General features: G+C 38.6%; 2 protein-coding genes across 4 annotated transcripts in view; one reads left to right on the top strand and one right to left on the bottom strand.

Moving 5' to 3' along the window:
* The first annotated feature begins 1,210 nt into the window (after positions 1–1,210).
* On the top strand, positions 1,211–10,308 carry terf2ip (telomeric repeat binding factor 2, interacting protein). 2 transcript variants are annotated; one of them, XM_026167693.2, is made up of 9 exons: positions 1,211–1,345; positions 4,204–4,441; positions 4,690–4,835; positions 5,022–5,254; positions 7,212–7,286; positions 7,375–7,981; positions 8,064–8,164; positions 8,975–9,418; positions 9,554–10,308. In XM_026167693.2, the coding sequence occupies exons 2-9, from the start codon at positions 4,212–4,214 to the stop codon at positions 9,773–9,775; spliced, it is 2,058 nt and encodes a 685-aa protein (XP_026023478.2). In that variant the 5' UTR covers positions 1,211–1,345; positions 4,204–4,211; the 3' UTR covers positions 9,776–10,308. The 2 variants fall into 2 exon arrangements, with proteins under 2 accessions (XP_026023478.2, XP_026023479.2); XM_026167694.2 differs by having other exon boundaries at positions 1,229–1,345; positions 4,207–4,441.
* Positions 10,309–11,206: 898 nt separating this feature from the next.
* The window catches only part of iffo2b (intermediate filament family orphan 2b), a 34,062-nt gene continuing 29,107 nt past the window's right edge, over positions 11,207–16,161 (bottom strand). The window contains exons 6-8 of one of the 2 annotated variants that reach the window (XM_026167690.2): positions 15,780–15,975; positions 15,539–15,637; positions 11,207–14,447 (exon numbers count right to left, since the gene is read on the bottom strand). In XM_026167690.2, the coding sequence (XP_026023475.1) occupies positions 14,214–14,447; positions 15,539–15,637; positions 15,780–15,975 (529 nt within the window). In that variant the 3' untranslated portion in view covers positions 11,207–14,213. The remainder of the gene's footprint in view (positions 14,448–15,538; positions 15,638–15,779; positions 15,976–16,161) is intronic. The other variant, XM_026167692.2, reaches the window with a different exon arrangement.

Genomic DNA, 16,161 nt, shown 5'->3' with positions numbered 1-16,161 from the left:
AGTTTCATGATTGAAGTAGAAACAGGAGAGGGAGGGTGAGAGGATGAGAGAAGAAGAGGCAGCTGTGCGGCGTAAACACAGAATAACTCCAGCTTTGTGTCTTTTTCATTGTAGCTGAAGTCCGGGACAAACTGTTCCTTTTCACCTCAATACGAAACGCTTAATATTTTCTCTGAATACGAGACGATTCCGTTTTTTACGGGACGGTTGGCAACTCTAATAATTAACCTTATGAACAAAATAAAGTTCAACATCAGTGTCATAGCACCCACCCAGCTGTATAGAAACTCCGTCATGCTAGCTAGCACGCAGTACGAAAAAGTCAGCATAACTAAAATAAACTCCACCTAAACTTGGTTCATATCTGACCCAGATGGACTGCAGGTTATAACTTCTTACCTGAAGTTCAGTTCACCTGATACTCTCGGACCAGCGGCCGCTTCGGGTCTCTCCTCCTGCCTCCCTTTTTCTTCATCCACTTGCTGGCTTCCACCACTTGCTAATATTATTGAATCTGTGGAAGCTCCGCGATAGCCACCACACAAGTAACGAATAACGAGCCTATCTAAATCCCAGTAACGAGTAACGCGTTCCTGGTTTTGGCATAATAACTAGTTACCGTGCTCGTTACCACAATAATAACGTAGTTACTGTAACGCGTTACTTAATAACGCGTTAGTCCCAACACTGAAAGCCAGTGAGACCATATGACTGCAGCTGGCTTTTCAGACAATATCATCAAGTTCCCACTGTCTTACTTTAAACCAGAGGCAATCACACTTTTGAGGTTGTAACCCTAAACCTTGGAACAGCCTCATTTACTCATTCCCATTTATTTTAGGCCATAGTTTATATGTATTTGCCTGTATGGAAGTGTTGGAATGAATGTGTGATCCTGGGGTTGATTATTAGTCTGTATGGTGTAATGTGTATACTTAGCTTTAATGTTGTTGAGTCTGGCTTTGTAACTCCATATTTTGAAAAGTGTTGTACAAATAAAGCTATTATTATTGTTGTTGTTTACTTTTTATTCTTGACCTTCTACTTTTGCCACTATAATTATATGAGTATAATTTTCAGTATCATTATGATATTTTAAGTATTATTTCACAACAACATGTATATTTTCCTTTCCTTACTTATAAATGAGGATTTTCACAAGATCTTTACTTACTTTTACTTCTTTACATACTTTTCCTTTATCGCATAATATGGATGCGACCAGTGGGGGCGATACGGAGCCTCTAACCTCTAACAATTCAACAAGGAAGAAAAAGACCCGGAAGTGAGCTTTGTTGTTTTTCTGGGGCGGGAAAGACTAGCTAGGAAGAAGGCAAAGTGCACGGTAAGTTTAAAACATTATTTCTAATCTAAGATGACATTTATTTAGGCGACTGCTTTTTTTACAGTTTGCCATTTGACGGGCTAGCGATGTTACACACCTCCTCCCTGCTGTTCATGTGAGCCTGAAAAACGTGTCTGAGCGGTACACGTAGCGTTTTCTGTGCCTCATATTTTCACACTGGATGAATCTGTCCAGCTTTGCATAGTTTCCGGTTGATTTTCTTTTATATAATATTCCCTTATAAGAAAATCAGCCACAACGACCTCACAGTGAATTTAAGTGACCGTTTTATATTGTAAACTACAACAAAAAATATAAACATAAACGCAAAAATAATGTTGATGTATATTTACTATACCAAGAACCCACTTAAATCAATAAAACAAACAACCATCTCACAAAATAATCATTTTAAAGTTGCTTCAACCAAGCTTGAACACCGTAAACCTTTAAATAGCTTAGAAAGAAAATTCAGCACGAACAATGGATGTTGGAAATTATACAAATAAGCAAAACAGTTCATTTAAATCCGTAGGCAGATTACATAAAATATACAAGTATACAACTCATAACAGACAATAGATAAGTAAAGTAATGTAGTATGAAGTCTTAAAATTAACGTATATAGATCTGATTTGCCACCATCTACTGTTGGAGATGTGCCTTACATTATGATGGGTACACCACTCCTTTGTTATAGTTAGCGTTACGCCCGCCTAAATGTCCAGGGGATTTGGGGTAAGTGACAAAAAAGGAAAGAATGAGGCCATAAAATCGTTGTTTGTTTTTTTTTCAATAATTAAACTGAAAGGTGACATGGACAAGTTGCTGACACCTTCCAAAAACAATGATCATAACAAAACCTGAAAGTTGGTCCAAATAGAGTAAGTTAAAATGGTTAAATAATGCAAAAACACACCATACCGCTCTACTGATCTGAAGTGTAGTAAATACACACATAAGTGTACAAGTCGGACTTTAAGTACTCTAGCTTAATTACTGAGGAGAATCTGCTGCACAGAAAGGTGGCACAGAGCACGTCCTGCTAAGGGCTATTTCAGTATTAATTTTACTTACAGTTTGTCCATCTCTAGGAACCTTAAGTAAACCTTTTAGATCAACCAGATATTAATGAATTACAATAGACCAGGCAAGAAGTAATAAATGTATGAAATATCTTTTCAGCATCACTCAGTGACATGATGTTTCTAATTTTAGAGCTAATGCACAGATGAAAAAAAGCAGTCCTACATATTTGTTTACTGCATGCATTAAAGGGCATATCCTAATCAAAAATGATGCCCAGGTTCCTCTCGGTGTTACTGGAGGCTAAAATAGTGCCACCCAGAGTAAGTATCTGGTTGGACACCATGTTCCTAAGATTTTTAGGGAAGAGTACAATAAAGCTCAGTTTTGTCTGAATTTAAAAGCAGGAAATTAGTGGTTACCTGCAACTGTTGTAGTGATCTGGATTGAAACCAGGCCTTGGTGTCTTTAAGACATGCCTGTACTTTTTTTCTAGTAGATTTGTATAATGTAGTTTCATGAATAATTAAAGCAGGGTATCATCTACCATTACAATAATGCATTAAAATAAATGTAAGTAGTCATGTAAGAAAGTCTTTTCTAATAATGTTACCTAAGGGATGTATAATGTAAACAGTAATGATCCTCACTAACTGTCCATCTATCAGATAGATATGATTTAAATTTCTGCAGTGCAGTTTTTTCATACCTACATTTTGTAGTAAAATATTGTGATCAGCAGTGTCGAATGCTGCACTGAGGTCTAGCAGAACAAGCACAGAGATGAATCCACTGACATAAGCCATAAGAAGATCATTCACAACCTTCACTAGTGCCGTTTCTGTACTGTTAAGATTTTCTGAATCTTGACTGCAACCCTTCAAATAAACAGTTGATGACAACTACTCTTTCAAGAATTTGAAATTGAAGGAAGATAGCTGGATGGAAAAGAGGCTTTTAGTAGTGATAATTACCACCACCTCAAAAGGCTATGGTGGGCAGCCTTTTAATAACGAAAGAGAAAGTGGGCAAATACTGTACACACGAAACCTTTGTATATAAAACAAGCATAGTTATTTTTTAATTTTAGCTCAAAAAATTAAATACAAATAAATAAATAGAATTAAAAAAATAGAAACATCTTGGTTGCAATGAGAGCCACAAATGGCCCAATTAATGTAAGACTTTAGAAATTAGATATAACGATTGATATTAACTTTTCGGCTTGACTTTTAAATTAAGTCCAGTGTGACCCACAATATCTGAACTTAACACTTAATTTGAACTTGCAGTGTCAAGCTCCTCTCTTTGTGAAACACACTTAACTACTTTTTTGGTTTTTTTCGGTATCTAGTAAAAGACATGATTGCATGAGATAGTCCTGAAACTGAGTCATTGCTGTAAGAATAAAACATTTTTAAAAATTTTGACATTCATTAGGTAGATGATTTATATGTGTTGACAATAAAAGTTGCCTAGTTGACAAAATAAATGATCACAAATTGTGTAACTGTTAACAGAATAGTGATGCATCGATATACTGCCAGTATTGACCAATTTTAAATAAGATATTTACCTTTGGCCATGAACTCTATTTGTTGTGTGTGATAAAGACATGGAAGACTTGACAAGTCTAAAAAATTAACAAATCATTTTATAATAATCTGACTTTTTTTCCTCCTGGCAAAAGAGGAAATTAATAACAACAGCAACAAAAAAACCCCGAAAACTAAAATATACAGAAAATGTAAGTTGCTGTTTGTCCAGAATTTCACACTCATCACATCCATGTAGCTCATTTATAGTACTGGCTGTTATTGAATCTCTTCCAGCAGGTGAGATGCCATCCAAAAGACAAGTTGTGGCCCAGCCTGCCTTCTCTCCAGTTCTCTTCATGACTGTGGAGGGTGAACCGATGAATTTCTTCTTGCGACCTGGTCCCATCAAACGCAAACTCCAGCCGCTCGTTTCAGCTGGAGGAGGAATGTTGTGCAACGTCCAGCAACCAGGAGCAATACTGCTGACTGATCCTGAGGACAGAAGTGTCATTCCTGAATCCACTGCACACTGGTACGTGCTGAACTGAGAATTCATGTTAATATCGGCAGGTGTTTACATTTAAAGAAATGCGATTTTTCTTTTCAGTCAATAAGAAGAAGATAAAAAAGAAAATGCTTCTTCAGTTTAGTTTGGTGGTGGTGATAAATTTATTCAACCCATTTATGATTCATATCTTATGAATCCCACACACACAACAGCAGCACTGGAGCATACCTGGAAGTCTTATTATCTACTTATATCCCTTGTTTACTTTTCAGGTACGTGTCCACCCAGTATATTTATGACTGTGTTGAGAAGAATGAACAGTTGAATTTAGAGGACTACAGGCTAAATCCTGAAAAGGTCCAAAGACATTCTGCTAGACTCAACAACAGCAAAAACAGTTCGCCTCAAGCCACAGGAGGTACGACTAAACCCCAGACTTTCCATGTCTGAAGGATTGTGTTCTAACACGTCTGCACTTTACAGATTACATTTTTTTTTATTACTTGAATTGTTTACAAGTTACAATTAGAAATGTGTGTAAATCTGGTGAATAGTTTAATCTGCTTCCGTTTTCTACATTATGTCTACAATCTTTTATAACTAGGCAGAAGTGCCTACACTACTGAAGAAGATGCTGCCATTTTAAATTATGTCAGCAAGCACAAGACGGAGACTGGGGGAAACCGGCTTTGGCAAGAGATGGAGAAACAGCATGTGACCGCACACACCTGGCAGTCGATGAAACACCGCTACAAAGCACAACTGGCTAAGAAACAGACAGCCGCCGTGGAGGCGGAAAAGCCAGAAGACAGTAAGACAGCAGAAGAAAAGACAGAGGTGATTAACTATCTGGATGTTGTCGTTACGATTTTGTTATTTTTAGTTGTGTTTTTTGTCATATGTTAGTCTGTTTCCACTGTTGCTTTGTTTTTTTTAGTTAGAATTTTCAAAGTAAAGTTTGACTTTAAATACACAGACTATTTCCACGACATCATAAAATTAAAACAGTATTTAGTAAGTGACAGAGACAGAAAGACAAAGTGGCTCCATACTGTGATGGCTTACACGTTTGCCTAATCATCATCGTTTTATATAGCACTTTAAAAACACACCTGGTAGACCAAAGTGCTGTACAATACAAATATAAATATAGTAATACAATAGGAAAAACCAAACATAGCAATAAAATGAATAAAAATGTCAGTTGCCCACAGAGTTAAAAGCCAGGGAATAAAAATAGGTTTTTAATCTGGACTTAAAAACTGGCACTGATGTAGCTAATATAGAGAGGAAGATTATTCCAAAGCATCAGAGCCGCAATAGAGAACGCTCGGTCTCCTCTAAGTTTCAGCCGGGACTTAGGGACTGAAAGCAACAGCTGCTCAGCTGACTGAAGCGAACGAACGGGGACATGGGGCTTCAACAAATCAGACAAACAGGTGGCAGACCATTTAGAGATTTAAAAACCTAACATGTGAAAGAGTCCCAGTTTGATCCTGGGAGGAGACACAAATCCCTTTGGAGTTGTATCAGGAAAGGCAGCCAGTGAAAACATGCAGCGCTACCAACTGTGGCAATCCTTGTGAAAAAGGACGCAGCAGAAAGTAGCTTTATGAGTAAAAGAACCCACGTAGAGACGCTAAGTAAAAGTAAGGAAACCGTTTTTAAACCAGTGTTGTTCCATTTGAACAAAGTTTGTTATTTTTATCCAAAATATCAACATATTTACATCACAGCAGTGACAACAGCATCCACTAACATTACACGACTGACAGGCAAAATGATATTAGAATCTACATTATGACTGTACAGCAGGAGGAGATGTACCAGATAAGAAAATTCAAAATTTTTAATCCTTTGGATGATTGTTTAAAGTCTTACACAGCACCATGTGGATGCAGTCAGAAACATGAATATGAGTAAAGGTGAGACTGAGCTGGGCGTCTGTGAACAGGAGAAAGGTCAGCCCCGACAAACTGAGCAGCTCGTTCCAAAATGAGGGAATTCTTCTGTAGCATGTTTGTGGTTTGAATATTGTATATTATAGTATACACTGTATCAGCAGTCCCCAACCTTTTTTGCGTCACGGACTGGTTTATGTCGGACGATATTTTCACAGACCAGCCTTTAAGGTGTCGCGGATAAATACAACAAAATAAACCTGGTACCAAAAAAACAAAAAGAAGATTTATTCATAACACACGGGAGAAGACCCAGGGAAACTGAGTTAACGATAAAAACAATAAAGAATAATGATAAAAACCCTGAAAACCATAAATTTCACACATGAGCCTAAACCAGTCTGTGGCCCGGGGGTTGGGGACCGCTGGAATATGTTGTTATATTTATTGTTCTATATGAGATATTATTGATTGTTTTTTATCCACTTCGATTAACATAAAATGCAAATTCTACTCCTCGAACACATCCCATTTGTGAACTTTACAGTGTGTCTACTGCTGGTTTCAGCAGCATACTTAAACCGTCTTACCTGCATTTACATTAGAATCCTGTTGTTCATTTTACTAAAACACCTTTATTGTAAAAAAAAAAAGAAGAAGAAAAGGGGAAAAAAATCTGTCACGTGTAGTAAAATAGGTCACAAGCTACCTCCTAAACTTCTTGAAGCTTTAATAAAAATCTGGAACATTTTTACCAGGTGTAGGGTGAAGAGTTGCCACTGGGTGGCAGCAGTGGGTTAAATAAAATCAGACAACCAAATTCAGGCTGCTGGCAGTCACTTTTTTAATAGACTTTAATGCTGAAGCTTTTCATTTCCTCTGTCTGCCTCTAGGTGGAAGAGCATCAAGAGACAGATGCTCAGAAATCTTCATGTGAAGAAGATGTTTCAGAAACAGACCTAACACAGGTGGGAACTCACTGCTTGTATGCTGTAAGGGTGCTGTATGAGGTTATAGTTGCTGTAAAGACATAACCTGAAATGGGTGTCTCCACAGATGGATGTCCAGTTAGTACAAACAGGAAGCACACCAGAAAATGTAGACCAAGAGCAACATGTGAGTCAGAAAACAGATAAACAACAAACTGAAAGCAAACAATCAGAAACTCTAGAAGCTGAAGTATCTCAGGCCTTTCAAACTGCGGCGCCTTGTGCGGACCTACAGGCAGAGACCCAACTGCTAACAGCAGAGACCACAGACGCAGAAACAGGTGAACCTCAGCCTGTCTCCCCACAAAAACAAAGTTTGTCAGGGGATGACTCCACACCAGCTCAGCCTAAGCCCACGCCCAAATGTTCCTCATCAGAAAAGACAAACGAGAAGCAGAAGGCCTCCCCGGTGCTGGAACAACCGTTGCGTCGAACAACTCGCAGGCAGCTTGAGCTTGAACCGTATGGCAAAAAACTGAGGTCATCATCAACCCAAGCAGTGCGAACCACATCATCTCCCCAGCCCCTGAAAAAAACTAAGTCTGCTCTTCAACAAGATACGGCCACAGACCAGCCGGCTCCCAAGAAAGCCAGAGGAAAAACTCCGAGAGCAGCGGCAGAGAGTGACGAGGAGCAGAGTACACCCGCAGCCATATCTAAAACAATACAAGCAGGTATGTCATGAAAACAAAGAGCCGTTTTCATTCTTTTGACAACCCTTCTTTTTACACTTTTTATACTTTTTGTGGTTTTCAGATGAAACCAATACAGTGCCTCAGAAAGGAGAAAAGAAGAAAGAGAAGAGAAAGTTGGGGATTCTTGAATTGGCAACGAAGGAGTTTGAAGATGACAGTGAGGTAGGATGCTGGTTTTGATACACTTTGTAAAATCACCACTCAGTGCCTCAGCATGCAACAGTTCCCACTCTTGATTCCCAGTTTGACTGGGAGTGCTGGTGTCTCCTGTTGGGCTTCATGGACCTGCGACCTAAAAATGTAACATTCAGTATTAATGTTTTTTCTAGCTTTGTTCATTTTTTTTTTAAACAAACAGCAGGTCTTTTGTCCTGTCTCCCTCCACTCATCACCAATCAGTCGCAGCAGATGGCTGCTCCTCCCTGAGCCTCATGCTGCCAGTTTCCTTGCTGTAAAAAGGGAGTTTTTCCTTCCCACAGTTGCCAAAATGCTTGAAAATAGGGGATCCTCTGATTGTATCCTCTGATCCTATATATTATTGTAGGGTCTTTACTATTAATCAAATTAAATTGAAATTGCATAGGAGTTGTGACAATAGAAGCATTCCATTTGAAAATTTTAACAGATTGTAATTGTAGTAAAATACTTTTCTATAAATAGTGGGATGTCAGAGAACCACAGGCCCCACATGATAGTTCTGATTTAAAGCATGAAGCCATAGAAGAGAATTTCTAGATTCTTTGCTGGTTATTGACCACAAAAGCTTCTGCTGCTTCTTTTACACACATGAAAGTTCCTGTTTTCATTTAACTGTACTCCCAACATCTGCTACACTGTGTTGTTTCTTGCTTTACATGTAGCTCGACTTTGTACATGATGTAATCCAAGTATTTCATCATTGTTTTTCAGTGTTTTATAATACTTTTCTGTGTTATATATGTTCTTTAACACAGTTACATTTGTATCTCATAGTCTGATGATCTCGAAGCTCCAGATCTCCAAAACCCTGCACAAACAGCAGCTGCATCGACCTCCCTTCATCCTCCGCCTGCAGACACAACTCCAGATCCCGCTTCCAAACAGTCCTGCACTAAACCTGGACCCACTGAGACCCCTCTGAGTAATGTGGAACAGGCCCAGGCCACTAGTAACAACTGTGCAGCTGAGAAAAGCTGCCTGCCTCCAGCTGCTGAGCCTGTAGTGTCCGAGGCTGTCGGTACAACCTCCAAGGCCCACCTGTTCATATTCGACAGTGAACCTCAGGAAGACGACTCTCAGTCTGTCAGCGGTGACCGTCCAGCAGCTCCTTCAGAACCACAGCCAACAGTGAACAAAGATGCTGCACTTTCTCTGACTCAGGACCTGTTAGAGGAGGACAAGCTGCGAATCAGAGACCTCATGAACCAGACAGATAAGGTGAGGTGTTGTTTTTCTTCTCCATTATATTCTTTCAACCTTTATTTTGCTTATTCAGATATAAAGGGGTTAACTGTGGAACTTGCAGCTTTCTCTGTGTTAAGTCATTTTTATCCTTTGCTGTTTTTTTTGTAGGACTTAATTAGTGTGACCAAAGCTTTACTTAAGACCAGCGGAGACTTTTCTGCTGCAAAAGACCTGCTCTTGAATCCCCCCTCCATTTCGGGACCGTTTTGGAATCGCTGTGACGACAGACTTTTGCTCTCGGCTGAGCCTATCAGCATCCAACGGCTGCAGGAGAAATACGGCGAGGAGATGGTGGCCAAGAGAATCGTGTTTCTCGAGGTGGAGGGATGACAAAAGATAGATATAAGACATAATGTCATCTATTACTATCTGCACTTACACTGTGCAAAGACTGAACTGGTTAGTTGATACCAATTGAGCTTAAATTCTCACTTCTGTTTCTCGGTTGTCACCCGCAACAGACAAACTCGTGTAAACTGGTTGTTCAGTACAGCTCCTACTCGACTAAATGTAAACTTTTATTCAGAAGTTGCATAAAAGATTTGCCGTGACTTTTATTTCTCTTTAAAAACACAATTTTGAAGCATTTTAGAAAGAAAATCTGTTTAAATAAGATGCGTTTATTAAAAACACATCTTTTGTGTTTTTAATGTTACTTTTACTATGTTTACTTCCATTAAACTGTATAATAAATATTTAAACACCACCCAAGAACACACGAGTGCCATTTTTAAATGTATGGTTTGTTTTTTTTAACTTTAGCAGCAGATCATATTGCTCAGAATAAAAGAACTGCAGTTTAATCTGGTATTGGTGATATGATGTTCTCTGTGACTAGTTTGAATAAAGTAATTTCACGATGACCTGCTTTGCTCATTTGCAGCTCCATACTTTTATTCTTTTACTCCAAATGCAACATTTGAACAGCCGCTGCGTGAGGCTTCAGTTATCACAACCAGAGCTGTGTTAGTACAGATCACAGTATATCATGAGGATGTCTCTGACCCCAACTCCAAGAATAGAAAAAAACTGAGAGTTCAGAGCAGCCTGAATCCTTTTTTTTAAACATATTTCGACCTCATTATTTATAACTTATCCCATGTTTAAAATAAGCACCCACCATTCTAACAGTATACGCTTGTAGGCCACTGTGACACAGTTGTTGTTTTCGACAGGCTTCTGTGAGTACTTGAGAAACTGATCATCTACATAAAGTTTGTGGATTTCATAGAGAATGGTCCGAAAAAGAATGGGTAGACTACTTTAAGTTGACAGGTTGATTGTCCAGCTGACAAATCAGCGGCAACTTTATGAATTTAGGTAAATCTGAAGGCAAAATGAGGCCCAATGCAGTATGAGCAAGGTGTTCCTAATGAAGTGTCCTTTAAGGGTGTGACAAAATAACCCTAATAGGACTCGTTACGTGAAAGGACACCTTAATTATGTAAATGTTTCTTAAAACTTGGCTTCTCTGCTTGATTATGATTTTTAGTCCATGTTACATGTTAAACTGCCAAAAGATCCTCTACACTTTAATTAAAAGATGATTCAACCAGTAGTAACATACTTTTTTGAAATCTTCTTATGATGAATCAGTGTGTTCAAAAACTGTTTTTGGTGGCACAGATTTCATTGTAAAAAGCAGTCTTTCCAAAATATCCTAGTACACCAACAGACACAAAAGCAACTTCCAAAATATTGTATATATAGATATATATATATATATATCTATATATATTCAAAAAGTCAAAATAGCCTCTATTTGTATCCAATACACCTTTTATTCCATTTTATCCCAATATCAATTGAGTACATTCATAATTTTGAAACTGAATCAGCCCTCCACCCGCATGAATACATTGTTTCAATAGTTTAAGCAAACAATAATAATAATAATAATAATAATAAAGAATGTACAAATCCAAACAATAAAAAAACTGAAGTAAATAAAATCAGCTACTTAAAATTGAAACAACAGGATGCAACCTTTGAAGCAAATGAAACACAAAGACCAGTAACAGTAACCACTACAGCTCTGCAGATTCTACCATAGTACGGCTGCTCTTTATCACTCTGCCATGTCTATGAGGTTAATAATGATATTAACAGCAAACACAGGTATGTAGTGTAAAACTTGACAGGACAATTAACACAACCACATAGTCCCGCAGATAAAAACCGCTCGTATAAAACCCCTTTATTAGTATGAAACATTCACATCCACCAGGACCTAATTTACATACATCTAGACCACATACTGTGAGTCGGTCAGCTTAAAAACCTGTTAAGTACACCAAAACATAACAAGGTCTCCAATAAGCAAACAGCACACCATGTATCCCTGGGTTGTTTTTTTTAAAATAACAGCTACATGTTTTTTGTTTTTGCTCAAGCTACATTCAACAAAGAGAGTTGCTACAGCAGTTTCAACCGATTGAACTACAACCTGCTTCAAAGTGACGGGAAGGTGATAATAATGGTTTGCAAGAATGGCTGACTATTTTTCAAACTGTGGAAAACTGACACTGATCTGTGGTACAAACACTAAGGCTGCGCAACTTTCCCGAGTTAGTAGTACTCAGAGCTTGATATATGTCTTTGTCATGTTACTGTACACGCTTGCTTTGGTTGGCTGGTTAGTGTGATGGCGACAGTGGGGTGAAACACTGTCATTTGTTGTTATGGACTTGCTCTTCCTGCATGTCAAAATGATGCTCTGTGTACAGTCCCAGTAAAACAATGGCTCCTTGATGCTTATCAGGCTGGTTTTATTTATCAGCAATAAGAGTATGATGTTTTCTCTGTGAGCAAGGCTGCTCCCCACTCTTGTCTGATATAGTCAATTTGTTTTAGTATGGGTGTTGTGTTGTGGTAAATAAATGACCCGAAAACATATGGAACTAGTTTAAAAACAGCTGAATATGGCAACATAACTTTGCAGTTAACCCAGAACGATTAAAAACGGTGAAAAAGACACTTTCTTTCTGCCGCGAATACATTTTACAGAGACACTGTCTTGATTAAAAACATAGCGCATTGTCTGCATTGCAGCTTTTTAAAATTCAAAATATAATGTTTTTTAAAAAAGACCCAGAGCTCCTTTTACCCCCACAAGCATGCTAAAACAACAAAAGGCCAGTATTTTAACGTTCTGTTTCTGTAAAACTTCAAAATAGAAGTAGCACTTGATCTTTGATCTAGCAAACCGTACATACACTATCATACAAAGAGGTGATAAAAAGATCACTTCTGTCCCCATGCGTCAGTCAGCTTGTGAGTGCGAGACATCTTAATCTGTTGCAGAAAGACAACTACAAAATAAAACAAACACAGAAAAGGCCTCTGGGGTTTACGATCACATGCCTACAGCCCTCTATGCAAGGTCTGATGTTTCTAGCCCCAATACAGGAGAGACAAAGCAGGATGTGCAACCTGACTACAGGACAGCATGAAATAGTCTACAATCAGGAGTATAACCGAAATCACATGTAACAACAAAAACTTCTTCCTACTAAAGCACATGAATGAACTGAATGTATACGTGTTAGACGTATGTGAAAGCGACGCGCTTTTATGACGTGACCTTTGGTTTTAACTTGTTCGGCTTTGATTACACTGATGATTCATTTTACTCGATAACTTTTAATAGAACTTCTGGATGTGATCCAATTTTAAATGACCCGCCTTAATGTGCACAAAGTGCGCAGGACAGAAACAACGTCTCCTAAACAAAGTAAATCTGAACAGCTTCAGCAGCATAACATCTAACAAATGCTTACAGTGCTTATTGCCATGAATGAAGGTGTCACAAGATGCTGTTCCAGTTTGTTTTACTACTGATGTTGAGGAAAAAAATAAACAACAACAAACGTCTGATACTAAGATTATTTTTATACATAAACACAAGTTCTTAAACTGATATATAGAAAAACACCTGCTTTATTTAAAAGGCTAGTGGTCTTAAGAAAAACAAGGAAGGGTGAAAGCCAGTCCAAACAATAAGGCCAGCTAAATTGCATAGAACTTGAATAGTGCACTGATGCATCAAAAGGCTGTGCTCCTTTCCTCTGTCAGCTTTGGCAAACCCTGCAGAGTTCCCTCAGAAACCAACAGAAAACCCAACACAATTTGTCTCCACTTCTTTTTGTCTCCCCAGCAGAAGACACTTAAATTCCCCAAAACCCCAGTTTAATTTGGATTGCAAGTAGCCCAGCTGGGCTCAAATAATAATATAAAATGTTCAAATTAAGAAGACCCAACATTTTGGAATCTAAAATAAATATTCAAAAATGTAAAAGGTGGATATATTTTTGGTGAATAATGTATTCGTTCTCGACTAAACAAGGAGCACAATATGTACTGTTGTCAATTCCTTTAGAAATAAAGGATCGTAATAGGGTAGAAAAAAACTTCTCGGCCCATTTAAAATATTTCTTCTTCTTATCCCAAAAATGATTTAAAGCTCTGGACGAGGATCCAGCGAGGCAGCAGTGAGGAAGAGAGCACAGCATGGTTTCTTTACGCACTCATTATCTCTTTGCCAAGCAAAGACGTTCCCCCCACCACCACCACTTTCTAAACAACAGAAATAGTATAAAAGCACCAGTTCTGGGTCTGCACCAGTGAGGACGACCGAGAGAACTTTAATTACTAGGTCAAACGGGCCCAGATTTAGATTGGTCCGCCTTTCTAGCCGGGCCTTTAAATCCTGTGATAACCAGGGGCGGGGAGACAAGTGGAGATGGGACAAAGCCCAGCAATGCAGTCATCAACTAACGGCGACTTCAGCTTCTGCGTCCTTGTCCGAAATCTCATCCTGGATCTCGTCTGTGTTCCCTGAGTCGCTGCTGGCCACAGAGCTGACAGAGGGAGAGTTCCTTCCGCCTTTAATCATCCGTCGACAGGTCTCCATCTGAACGTCAAGGCCTCTCTTCATGCTGCACATCTCCATGTACTCATGCAGATGTCTGTTCATGTCACTCTTTGCTGTGGCCAGTTCCATCTGAAAGCATAAAAAACAAGATTCAACACAGAGAAGAAAGAAGTAGAGTAAGGACGAGGCCAAACTAAATGTTTATAGGTGGGTAGAAACCTCTTGAATCATCACCTTGGATTAGCATGTTAAGATGCTAAACCTTGCTAATGACTGTAAAAACAAAGCTGAACTCTCTGGAAATACAATTAAAAATGTCACATTTTCTACTGTTGATGGGGGCAATAAGAAACAGCTACTGCAGTTCGTTCTAAGGCAGGTCCAATTCCAAAGAAGAATGACTTGAAATAATAAAATTAATCAAATCAAAAACTTAGCAAAGTTTATATGTCTTCACCTCATTTGGTCTCAATCAGTCATAACATGCAAGAGCATAAGTTTATAATTGTCTGGTAGCTAAATAAATCAAAGCCAAAGGAATCTTTGCACTTTACTTATCAGGCATGACATTTATGCCTGATAAGGCATGAATCAGCCTTATTCCAAGAATGAATCAGAACTGGGCTGATTCATTCTCTGGGAACCCTGATTGTGCAGATGTGGTGTGTTGCAGTTTTTTATCACATTTTAGACATTTTTTATGTATTTGTAACCTTTCAGTGTCTCATTTAAAGGTAATTTAAGAGAAATTTAGCCACATTTGACTTATTTTGTATCTCTCTTGATTGTTGCCTGCTACCATTTGGTCTAACATACAAAATAAGGCTCCTTTGAGTCACGCTGTCTCTTTCTGGGATATAAATTTAGATCACCACCCAGTGTAAGGTTCATGCAACAGCTGCCCTAAATTAACAGTATTGCTTATTAATAAAATATATTTGAATGTTTCTGTAATGGTTAATCTATTAATGGTTACTGGTTAGGATGTACAAGTTCTTGAAATGAAATGCCATTTTAATGCTAAATTATTATAAATTTTTCTTAATCCTTGAAATTTCCAATTTATTCTTTTAGAAAAACAAGGATAAGAAAAAAAACCTCATTATTATTTTTTTGATTAAGATGCCAAATTACAGTTTTTTCCTTTCATTCCTGAGGAGAAAAAATGTTTTAGTGGTTGAATGAGCATGTGTTGTGTGGTCGCTGGTAGGTCCGCCTACCTCGATCTGGCCGATGGTCTCCTGGTACTCCTGCTCTCTGGTCTTAAATAGTGACTCTGTTTCGTCAATGAGGCTGCCAAGGCTTCCATCCTGGGAGTCCTTAGAGAGCACAGACAGAAACCTCATTCATCATGCATGAGTAAATGTCTTATACAGCAGCCACAGCAATGATCTATACTGTGAATTGCATGACTTTAAAAACCCCATGCTGTCAAATCATCTAAATGCACACAGGACTCACTGGATCCGCAGCTTCGCTGGTGCCCTCACGGGGGCAGGTGCTCGTCGGCGCCGCGAGGGTGTATGGCATGTTGTAGTTCGCGAAGTCTTCCCACAGCAAGAGAGTCTCCTCGTTTTCCTCCCACGTCAGACTGTCGCAGTCGTCGTCGATTTCGAACGTCTCACGCCTGGCAACAAAGGAGTTATCTGAACAATGTCTGTGTAGGACAAGGTCAGAGAATGGAAAGGAAAAGAAAGAGAAAGATGGAGGAAACCATAAAAGCCAACATATTCAGCAAAGGTCATTGGAAACAAAAGAAGTGCTCTTAGGGTAGCCAAAAAAGGGAAGTAGAAGGAACACAGAAGTAGCAAAGGAAAGAGGCAGAAACTGTAATGTTTCTTAA

The sequence above is a fragment of the Astatotilapia calliptera genome, chromosome 5 (assembly GCF_964374335.1).
Source record: "Astatotilapia calliptera chromosome 5, fAstCal68.1, whole genome shotgun sequence".
NCBI classification, from domain to species: domain Eukaryota; kingdom Metazoa; phylum Chordata; class Actinopteri; order Cichliformes; family Cichlidae; genus Astatotilapia; species Astatotilapia calliptera.
This window is presented reverse-complemented; position numbering and strand designations above follow the sequence as displayed.

Excerpts from the sequence above, each read along its gene's own strand:
- terf2ip (XM_026167693.2), top strand. The coding sequence starts at position 4,212 with ATGCCATCCAAAAGACAAGTTGTGGCCCAGCCTGCCTTCTCTCCAGTT. Across the intron at positions 7,982-8,063 it reads ATCTAAAACAATACAAGCAG|ATGAAACCAATACAGTGCCT; the intron begins GTATGTCATGAA and ends TGTGGTTTTCAG. Across the intron at positions 8,165-8,974 it reads AGTTTGAAGATGACAGTGAG|TCTGATGATCTCGAAGCTCC; the intron begins GTAGGATGCTGG and ends TGTATCTCATAG.